The 11,490-nt window shown below is 45.3% G+C and overlaps 1 protein-coding gene across 2 annotated transcripts in view; it reads left to right on the forward strand.

Moving 5' to 3' along the window:
• LOC110952015 (dynein axonemal assembly factor 5) overlaps nt 1–11,490 on the forward strand; it is a 36,195-nt gene that overhangs the window by 22,885 nt on the left and 1,820 nt on the right. For both annotated transcript variants that reach the window (XM_022195325.2, XM_022195326.2), the window contains 4 exons: nt 1,868–2,015; nt 5,392–5,542; nt 7,022–7,178; nt 7,702–7,893. In XM_022195325.2, coding sequence (XP_022051017.2) covers nt 1,868–2,015; nt 5,392–5,542; nt 7,022–7,178; nt 7,702–7,893 — 648 coding nt within the window. The remainder of the gene's footprint in view (nt 1–1,867; nt 2,016–5,391; nt 5,543–7,021; nt 7,179–7,701; nt 7,894–11,490) is intronic.

Consider the following 11,490-nt stretch of genomic DNA (forward strand, 5'->3'; position numbering starts at 1 on the left):
TCAGTCTGCCTATTTAAAGGGAGACAAGTAGTGACCCTGCTGTTTGGTGAAAAGGTGTGTACCACACTGAACATGGACAACAGAAAGCGAAGGAGAGAATTGTCCCAGGACATCCGAAAAAAAATGATAGACAAACATCTTAAAGGTAAAGGCTATAAGACCATCTCTAAACAGCTTGAAGTTCCTGTGACAACAGTGGCTCATATTATTCAGAAGTTCAAGACCCACGGGACAGTAGCCAACCTCCCTGGACGTGGCCGCAAGAGGAAAATTGATGACAAATTGAAGAGACGGATCGTTGGAATTGTATCCAAAGAGCCCAGAGCAACCTCCAAAGAAATTAAAGGTGAACTCCAAGGCCAAGGTACATCAGTGTCAGATCGCACCATTCGTCGTTGTTTGAGCCAAAGTGGACTTCATGGGAGACGACCAAGGAGGACACCACTGCTGAAAAAACTCATAAAAAAGCCAGACTGGAATTTGCAAAAATGCATGTTGACAAGCCACAAAGCTTCTGGGAGAATGTCCTTTGGACAGATGAGACCAAACTGGAGCTTTTTGGTAAGGCACATCAACTCTATGTTCATAGACTCAAAAACCAAGCATACGAAGAAAAGAACACTGTCCCTACGGTGAAACATGGAGGAGGCTCAGTAATGTTTTGGGGCTGCTTTGCTGCATCTGGCACAGGGTGTCTTGAAAGTGTGCAAGGTACGATGAAATCTGAAGACTATCAAGGCATTCTGGAGAGAAATGTGCTGCCTAGTGTCAGAAAGCTTGGTCTCAGTCGCAGGTCATGGGTCTTCCAACAGGACAACCATCCAAAACACACAGCCAAAAACACCCAAGAATGGCTGAGAGAAAAGCGTTGGACTATTCTAAAGTGGCCTTCTATGAGCCCAGATCTGAATCCCATTGAACATATGTGGAAGGAGCTGAAACATGCCATTTGGAGAAGACACCCATCAAACCTGAGACAACTGGAGCTGTTTGCTCATGAGGAGTGGGCCAAAATACCTGTTGACAGCTGCAGAACGCTCATTGACAAATACAGAAATCGTTTAATTGCAGTGATTGCCTCAAAAGGTTGTGCAACAAAATATTAAGTTATGGGTACCATCATTTTTGTCCAGCCCTATTTCATTAGTTTGTTTTTTTAAATAATTATGTTAATCAACAATTCAAAAGTGATGGCTGATTTTGATGATTTAATTTTCAATAAATTTTTATTTATTGTTACTTTTGTGAGTTTCAAGTGATTTCAGTGAGAATTGTGGGTTTTTCCTTCTTTAACTGAGGGGTACCAACAATTTTGTCCACGTGTGTACATCTCATTTCCTCTGCTCTCTGAGCTCTTCATAAACTCTGAACTAAAAGGCCTTACATTGTGGACATTTACTTATTGTTTACAGAAGTGTTCTATCTCTGTTAACATGCTGGACAGGGAGTTTTTAGTAGTTAGATTCTTTTCAAAAGACCCAGAAAGACGGATAGAATGTGAGTGATCTGACTGCTGACTGACAGGCTGATTCTTTTAGGAAAACTTCACATAAAGAATCCTGCTTCACTCCAGTCATCCTGTCTATGATTCCACCTGTAATCTGCTCACCTGTTGTCATGCATCTGTGTGATATTTTCAGTTCTTTTTGCGGACTACGTGGTGTACAGGTGTACTGTGTCCTAACAGGTGGGATTTCATTCAAATAAGATCCAAAGCTGCATTAATGCCAATAACAGCATGATCAGGCTGCAGGTGATGGAGAGTGAAATGGTCGAGTAGTTAAGATGGAAGCAGCGTTTCTGGTTCTTCTTCTTCCAGTCCAGTAAAGGAGGTTTAAAGTCTTTCATGTGGACTCTGTCTTTGTAGGTCCAGTGATTGGGGAGTTTGTGAGCCAGCTGATGCCTCTCCTCTGCTGCTGCCTCCAACCAAACAGAGACCCAGAGATGAGAATGAGCGTCTTCACGATGCTCGCCAAGCTGCTGCTGGATGCAGACAACACTCTGGATTCCCGAGGGTGAGAGGCAAACATGAAAGCATTTTAAGCTGAACAAAGAAACGCACACAGGGTTGAAGCTGAGCTGTTTTAGATTTCATCACTGCACAAAGTTCCACTGAGCTTCAGCCTCAGTGTATTCAGTCTGTTCTCCCAGTCAGCATTATCAGCACTGCTCACACACTTCCAGCTTTTTTCCTGCAATAATTACCATCATGTCCATACTTTGACATAAAAACACTAAAAACAACAAACTGTCATTAAGGTTGTTGTATTTTTTTGATGATCAGAGTTAGATCCACGTGTGACTCTATCAGTAATAATGTAGAAATGATGAGTCACAGGAAGTCCTGCTGGAGTTCTAACGCTCTCTTAGGGAGTGTCGGATGGACTAACTCAGATTAGTTCATAACTTCCAGCCTGTCTGAAGAAGAAGATGGCACATGCTGTGTGAGATCCTTTGAATTTATTTGGATGCTTATAGGTAAACTTTTTCTTTTTTTAAAAAAAAAGGTCAGAGACTCCTGTAAAAGCAGTGCTGAATATGCACTTGGTGTCAGCTTAAACAATATCATGGTAAAAGACAAAAGGTAAGTGATTGATCCTAAGAAGTCATGGCAGTAAGGACACTGTGTTCATGTATTGCTGTGTAGAGTCTGGTTGTCTTAGTAAATACTTATTTACACTAATGAAAAATGTGCAATCAGACTGTTTTAGGCTGCTTCATGAACATACAGTGAAGCTCGTTGGACTAGAAAGATAAAGTCACCTTTATGCTTTACTGACTCTATCAGTAATAATGTAGAAATGATGAGTCACAGGAAGTCCTGCTGGAGTTCTAACGCTCTCTTAGGGAGTGTCGGATGGACTAACTCAGATTAGTTCATAACTTCCAGCCTGTCTGAAGAAGAAGATGGCACATGCTGTCTGAGAGGCTCTCATCAGTGATTTGGATGGTTGTGGACTGGTGAAGGCGGTGGGATAGCCGGGATGACGGACACCAGCCCCACCATGCCGGCTCAGAGCTCCAGTCTGAGGGAAGGCTTCCAACCTGAGGCCTCTCCAGGTCCCCAGCGATCACAGCAGCTGCTCCTGTCCGTCACAAAGATGAGCTGGTTTGTGGTGTTGCCATGGAGACATCTGTGCGTCTGTAACTCAGCCTCATGCTGCGGCCAGAACGCTGTATGGGTCAGCAGGTATTTCCATTTGGTAGCAGCAGGAACAAACTGAACGTTTCATTCACATTCTATATCCCAGACAGAACAACATCCTCATGAGTGAAAAATGTCCCATAAACACGAAGTGATGTGAAGCCAGAATATTCTGACACCTTTGCCAAAAAATGTGGAAGCTGGAACTTCTGCTTTCATCATTTTTTGTGTCCATTAATGAGACAAAAGATGTGTGTGTCCTCCTGCACTGCTAGCTGCTTCCCTCATTCCTCACCTCTATCTGCGGTAATCACAGAACCACCAGGAGACAGAAATCATGTTCTACCTTCAAAAGGGTTCAAACAAATGCTTAAATCACCCCATGTGGGGCTGTGCGGTCTGCCATAATATCTCCATTCAGGATTTATGAGCTGATGTTTGCAGGCCACACACACGCCGTATGTCATCAGGAGGACAATGATAGTCATGGAGAAAACCTCTCTGCTTTGTTCTGCAACCAAAATGACATAATGACAGCTCCACAGAACAAGCAGGAGGGAAAGTTTGTGTTCATGGAAGAGCCTTTCATCCACACACACCGACCACGTTTCTGTTTCATCTGGATCTGTGTGCTGTGATTAAAAAGCTGCATATGAAACCGAAGTAGAAGGCCAAGTGTAAGAAATGAAAGTTTAGGCTTTTTTCCTCTGGATGTGGTGAGCCAAAATCACAACGGAGATGTGTTCTTTCACGCAAGTATGAAGTGTAAAAACCACGACTTTAGTCCTGATTCAAGCGTCAGAATGTTCAGCGAGGAAAAGCCCCGTGTTCCTTTAATTCAAACACAGCTCTGCTCAGGAATTATAATATTATTAATTAAAGATGAGGTAGAAACGTGAAGCACCACAAAGGAAGCAGGTCTGACTGTGTGTTTGTGTTGGTGCTTCCTTACATTACTTCCCATGAATTGATGATAATTATATGAAATTTTGCAACATCAGTGTATCAGGATGCTCAATTCAACTTAATTTTTCAGTTTTATTTATTAAAGCGCCAGTTAGAGGTCAGATTGTCTGAAGATGCTTTCTAGAACCCAGATGAACCCCCAGAGCAGAAATAAGGCCACAATGGCAAGAAAAAAGTCCTTTTAACGGGAAGAAACCTGGAGCAGAACCTGGTTCTTTATGTGGAGGAACATCTGCTGCTGAAGGAGGTAGAGAGAAACGTCAGATCTTAGTGTTCTGTTCCATTCATGAGGTTCAATTCTTTGCATGAGTCAAACTAATGCTCAGTTTGCTGAGATTCACTTGTTGTTTGAACAATAGAGATTTGTGGAAGAATGTCACCGTAAGAGCAGAGCAGAGCTGAAACCTGCTGTGTTGTTGTGTTCTCTACAAACAGGCCCATGAGCTGTACGCTCACAAAGCCCTGCTCTGCTCTGTGTGCGTGAATGAGGAGGTAGAATCCTGCTCTTCTCCTGTAGGACATCATCACTGTAGTATGGAAACATGTCTGTCTGTCCTCTGGCATCACTCATGATGAGCTGTCAGCACCTGTCAGCATGAAGCTGCTTTAGTGGCACACAGTCGCCCCCTACTGGCACTGAAACGTTACAGCACAGTTCATCAAACAGCACATGACAGGTTTATTGTGACAGCAGCTGAACAACCGAATGCATCCAGGAGTTGGTTTGCAGTAGAAAGCGGTGCAGATTCTGGTAGTTTGGGATGTCAGAGGGCCTCAGCCAGAAGAGGAAGGAGGACGCCCAGATGTTCTGCCCCACCCTCCTGCCCCATGAACGGTGGGAAAAGAGCTGCAGGATTGTGGAACCGTTGTGTTCCATTCCCAACAGCAATCATTCACAAGATCCATCCATCATCTAAACACCGCTTCATCCTCAGTAGGGGCTGGAGAATATCCCAGCAGACTGAGGGTGAAGGTTCACCTGGACAGTAACAGTCTATCACAGGGCTACACTTAGAGACATAGAACCACCAGTTAACCTCAGCATGTTTGTGGACTGTGGGAGGAACCTGGAGAAAAGCCACACATGTACAGGAGAACATGGAGACTCCATGTAGAAAGATCCCAGAAGGCTGGGACGTGAACCATCGCTCTTCTATCTGTGAGGCGACGGTGCTGACCACTGAACCACTGTGCAGCCATCACAAAATACATGAATGGCAAAAACATAAAGCAGGAAAAACATCTCATTCAGTCTCTTTTACTTCTGTGCATCTTTCCAGACGTTTCCGTGAGGATTCAGAGCAGTTCCTGTGTGGCGTCCTGCTTCCTAACCTGGTGTGGCATGCAGGCCGCACTGCTGCCGCCGTGCGCACCGCCGTCCTCAGCTGTGTGCTGGCCCTGCTGCATGGACAGGCCATCACACCTGCACAGGTACACACACCAGCACCTCTGCTAATCTATCCACCAGCACACTGAACACAGAGTTTTTTTCCCATTGCTACCTTCACAAAGGGACCCAAAGCCCTGGAAGCAAACACCGGATGTGAGGCTCTCCAGCAGTGTGTCCTTCTAATCTCCAATCTGCAGGAACACTTTTTTATTGACTCAGCTGTAAAGGAAAGATGTGGTAGTGCATTCTTGCAATCCATCAGGGTTTGACATTTACTTGAAATTCTCTGTTTTGTCCATTTCACATCAAAATAGACGGTCCCACTTGGCCTTTTAGGAAAATAAATTGTCCTCCATCGTTCTGCGGTTGGCTGGAGGAGTTGGCCCCTGCAGGTAGCAGGTGTACGCCGGGGCAGCCGAGTTCACATACCTCTGTCCCCCAGGAACAAAGCCTCCACTGTTGTATGTAGGAACTATCAGCGGAACATGCCCTGCACCTGCCTGTCAGAGCATGTGCCGAGTTACAGCACACACACAAACATCTGGCTGCGTTTGCCCTGGCGTGTGCAGAGTGACCAGCTGAAACCGGCTCACGCACCTCTTCTATTCACACATCCTTAAGTAGGAGGCTGAGCAAACATCTGGGGCAGATGTGTGATCAGACTTCTATCTAATGTCACCCAAACGTCCTCACACTAACAGAAAACCTGACGGGGGGGCTGGATAAGGCCGCGCTGCTTTGAAGGTTTGAAGATGAGTGGAGATGAAATAAAGCTCATGTCCTGACAGATGTAACAACAGAGCGCTGTGTGTGTGTTTCCACAGACGTGTCAAACAGCCTTTCATTGAGCACGACATGTTTCCTCCCTGCTCCCTGTGAAAACAATTAGCAGCTCCAGTTACACCCTCACATTGATGTAATGCCGGATCACACCTCTGCCAAGCTTTCCTCCTCTTTTTGTCTCCCCCCCCATCTCCCCTCGCTCCTTTTTTATTGTTTCTCTTGCACGGTTTCGATAGCAAACAGACAGCGGGACAGAGGTTTTAGCCATCGCCTCTTGGCTTAGCATGCTAGCCTCACCTTGTTTGTCCATTAGCTCTGGTCCTCATCTGCTGTGAGATGAAAACAGTCTGTGTGACTCTACACACTGATCCAACCTGTGTCTGTCATACTTCAGGTGATATTCCACTTAAATAACTGAAGCAAATAAAAGCCTAACTTCCTTAAGAAAAGCAGTGATGAAGATGTTTGGAAGTAATCGTTCTAGTAAGCTGCAAGTTCATAACCTCTGGATGAAAAAATGTAAAACTTTACCACCAAAAACAGCTTTCTAATGTGTTCTTTGTAAACTGGTCTGTCTCTATGATAGACTGGAGACCTGTCCAGGTGTCCTCCACCTTCGCCCTACAGAGGATTAAACAGTGCATAGATGATGGACCTACACTCCAGATAAAGGCACTGAGTGACTCTGAACTGTTCTAGCTGCAGACAGACTTTGAGCTTCCGTCTTTTCTGTGCAGCTGCTCGGGCTGGAGGAGAAGCTGAGGCCTCAGCTGCTGTCAGCTCTGGACGAGGACTCACAGATGAGCCGACTGTTTGCCTGCCGCTCTCTTTCTGCCATTCTCAGACTCATAGGAACCAGTCTGCACCAAGAGGCACTCAACAAGATTTACCCCGGTGAGTGATAAATACTCATCTGCAAATCATTTCCACCATCTACACCACTGTTAAAAGTCTGGGCTCATCCAGACAATTCCATGTTTTCCACTTTTATCCATGTACTAACATAACTGCACAAGGGTTTTCTAACCATCAATGAGCCTTTCAGCACCATTAGCTAACACAATGTAGCATTAGAACACAGGAGTGATGGTTGCTGGAAATGTTCCTCTGTACCCCTATGGAGATATTCCATTAAACATCAGCTGTTTACTGCTACAATAGTCATTTACCACGTTAATTATGTCTACACTGGATTTATCATTCATTTCATGTGATCTTTATTGAAAAAAACAGCTTTTCTTTCAACAATAAGGACATTTCTACGTGACCCCAAACTTTTGAACGGTCGTGTGAATATTCCATGCTTTACATTTAATTTGGAATAATTGCTCAGCAGCTTGTGGACCTAACGTGATCGAGGAGCAGCAGATCCACCAGAATGTTTGCCCTCTAATGCTTGGAGTGGTTTCTCCTGCAGAGCTGCTGAAGCGTCTGGACGACAGCAGTGAGGAGGTGCGTGGCGAGGCTCTGCAGGCTCTGGATCTGTGGCTGTCCAGCCTGACCAAAGACTACGACCTGGAGCTGTGCAGCCCTCATCTGCAGCTCTTCTTTCAGCAGCTCCTCCTGCACCTGGACGACCCCGACGGCTCAGTGCAGGACCGAGTGCTGGGTGAGGCTGTGTGGGTTTGTTTCTGAGAGGACAGGAAGCTAAACAGGTCACATGACTCACTGCAAAAATCATAGTTTGTCTGGGTTTCAGAAAAGGAGACACAAATATTTTCTCCTCACATAAGCATCATGGTTTTATTCAGTCTTTGATTGACCCGCTGATAAGACGGTAGCAGAGTTCTGTGGTTCAGATGGTGTGAGATCGGCCTTATGACTGGTAGATCAGCCTTTCCTTTTTACCAGAAAAGTTAGTAAGGATTATTAAGGGTGCTTTACCTTAGCATGTTTCAGCTGCATCTGCTGTCTGCCTCAGAAGCATCATCTGACGTGTGATGTCAAGGAAAAACATCCTGAATAGTCCTTACTGATTGGTTAAAAGGAGACGCTAATCTAATGGAAAAGACGACAAAATGAACATAATCAGCCTCTTAGACGGCGTTCTGAGGACCACAGTGTGCTGATAATTCTGATGAAAGCAGAGCTGAGGTGTGATGCTGAGCAGATCAGCCTGTCTGAGACGCTCCTCTATCAAACATTATTCTGCCGCCAACATGCCCTCCTCTCCCTTATTTCTAAAGCTCCCCATTGTCCTTCTTTTCCACGTGATTTATCACCAACAGCAGCGTGAACAATTCCTCCTGCTTCAGGTCTCCAGAGAGCTGGGCTGGTGGTGGGCTTCAGGAGTGAAATACAAAATCCAGAAATGGATAAGGAGCAGGTTTGTGGGTGAATATGTGAGCCATCTTATCTGTAAAAGCACCAGACAGCGGGATGGACTGTGTGTGGCAAAGCTCTGCCTCTGCTCCCTAATGACCACCACATGAGGACGTCTTCCTGCTCACTCCCTCGTCTTCTATCTGTCAGTCTGTCTTCCTCCTCTCATACGCGGCCTGTAGTTTTATTGATGCATCAGTGGAAAGTCTGAGCTTTTCCTGAACCACGTAACCAAGACCAAACTCCTGGACTTTCACTCTCTCCCACTCGCATGGATGTTAGCTGTCATTGCTCCTGACAGGATGCAGGTGAGCGCTGATGCTTCAGCCGGTGATGAGAGTTCCTCAGATCGCTCATCTTCAGAGGACAGACAGAAAACAGACAGAGGACACATTCTCACCAGATGCAGCAGTAGATTCCAGTCCATGAAGTCCATCACGCTAGCTCTGCAGGACCGACAGAGACAACGAGCATTTCTGCTGCTGCTCATCAAATGTCTGGAAAACCGGACTGCAGAACACAGAATTAGGATGTAAATGAGCTTCATGGATGGCCTGATGTCAGCATTTATCACAGAGGAGGGATTTTCTGTGTTCTCTACATTTTTAACCAGCTTTATTTGTCCCTTGAAGGGTGATTTGTTCTGCAGCAGGTACACAATAAACAAACAGTAAAAAGCTAATAAAAATACAATATCACACAGAACATGAGCTGATGGGGCGTTAGCAGCAAAAACACCGTTTGTTACCTCCTCCTCTGCTCAGTGTTTATGTACAGTTCAGAAAGGAGAACTTGTTTCTGTTTTTTGTGGCCTGGAGGGGAGAAACGTCTACCCCTGATTCAGAGGAAGAGCAGCATCCATCAGAACAGACTGAGCTCTGCTTTATCCTGCACATTAAAAAGGTCTTCATACTGTTAAACACACCCAGCCGCTTCACACAGCTGTGTTTTTAAGGATTCCTTTTTACTGTAATATAAACATGAAAGGAACCGTTGAGAATTTCTTATTGTCTGAACTCGTCCTGGACCCTGGAAGATGGACAAACTCTCACTATTTAAAGGATAAGTCTGGGGATTTTCTCTTTTTGTCCACATCCACTCTTGTTCTGATTCTTCCATCACTTCTTATCCGTGTTGTTTTATTCCTCTGTGCTCAGCTGAAGTCCAGAAACTGTTAAAAACATGTAAATGAGCCACAGTCCTTCTTTTTCCATGACCATGAGGCCTTTAGTTTGCTCTGAGTTAGTCCACCGACACCAAGCTGCCACCAGAAACACTCACTGGAACACCAAAAGGCCCAGTTTAAACCAGCCTCAGCTCATGTACATCCTAACTCTGTGTGAGTAGCTTCTGTTAGCATCAGCTGTACCCAGCTGCTTGACTCTTATGGCTGAATGAAACCACTTTTAAAGGTGTTCTGGGCTTTGGCTGGAGTCGCAGATGTATGAAGACGTAAGAAAAGACTGAGAGATGTGTTGACAGCTTCGGTCTTTTTATGGGATTCTTGGAGTGAATACCCCTAACCCTAACATACTGTCATATACCTGAGGTGTTTCACTTCTACTTATTTATCTAATTCACCAAACTGATCCAGAACAACTGATTTCAGTGAATGAAGAGCTTCTCCAGGCAGCACATCTGCCCCGTACACTTTCAGTAAATGAACATGTGCCGGGTTCTCTCTGGATTCTTGGACAGCCTGGAGTCTCTGTGAAATGAGACGGCTTCACGTCTCACTGAGTGATCGTCTGTATCTAACAGCGCCCATAACCGCCAAATCTGGAAGCATTCTTCACTCTCATGCACGGCTCTGTTTGAAGCTTCCCTTTTCTCTTTCTTGTTCCTTTAATAGTTGATCCCATTCTTATGCTTCTTGTATTTCAAACGCATATCTGTGAAGATGTCTGCAGCGTGTCCTGACAGAATGATGGACAACGCTGCCTCTCTCCCTGTTGGCTCCAGGAGAACTCCTCACAAGCCGTCATTGTTCTCTTTTCATTCAGTCCCACCTCCCTTCATCCGTCCCAGCTGAGCACAGTAGACACAAAAGCTAAAAATCCCCTCAATCTCCTTGAAGAACAAAGGCGGGTATCGAATGATGAGTTTACATGAGTGAGCTCGGCGTGTCACCACTGGAGCAGCACTTTAGCACCGCCGCTTCTCAACCATCTGCAACTGAAGTAATTTAATAGGCCTCTGAATGTTAGCAGACAATGTGGGAACCCTGGGAGATGAAACATTTCAGCAGTGGATGATCGCCACCCGGTGGAAGGAAAGGGAAGCTGCACACGTTTAAACTGTAGCTCATCACTGCCATCTGCTGGTGCAATCACTGCTTTTCAGCTTCAGTTAGACATCATCAAATCAGTCCTTTAAGCAGCCGGCTGAGGATCTAACAGCAGCTGATTGTTGCCACAAAGCAGCAGGTGGTTATTAAACTACACCATCATGATCCTGGCTGGTCATTTTTACTGCCTGAAATGTCCTAAAGACCTGACAGGTGAATGGAACTGCTGAAGTTATGACAAGATCAGAAAAACCAAGAAAGTTTGTGTGCATCCGTTTAGTGACGGAGGAAGAAAACTTTATCTGCAACTTCATCACAAAAGTCAGCAACTGAAGAATTCAAACCAACGTCTCATCATGTCTACAGATATCTGGGCATGGATGAAAAAACTCACCTTCATCTCAACCTCTCCAAACCTGAGCTCCTCGTCATCCCATCCAGTCCCTCTATACAACAATAAACCACCATCCAGCTGGAATCAGACCAACGGAGACCCTGAAAGTCTGACAGAAACCTGGGTCTCATGATGGATGACCAGCTAACCTTCATGTGTCCTCTGATGCTCAGTCGTGTTGATTCATCCTGTAGGGCATCAGG

Source organism: Acanthochromis polyacanthus, chromosome 21 (genome assembly GCF_021347895.1).
Source record: "Acanthochromis polyacanthus isolate Apoly-LR-REF ecotype Palm Island chromosome 21, KAUST_Apoly_ChrSc, whole genome shotgun sequence".
NCBI classification, from domain to species: domain Eukaryota; kingdom Metazoa; phylum Chordata; class Actinopteri; family Pomacentridae; genus Acanthochromis; species Acanthochromis polyacanthus.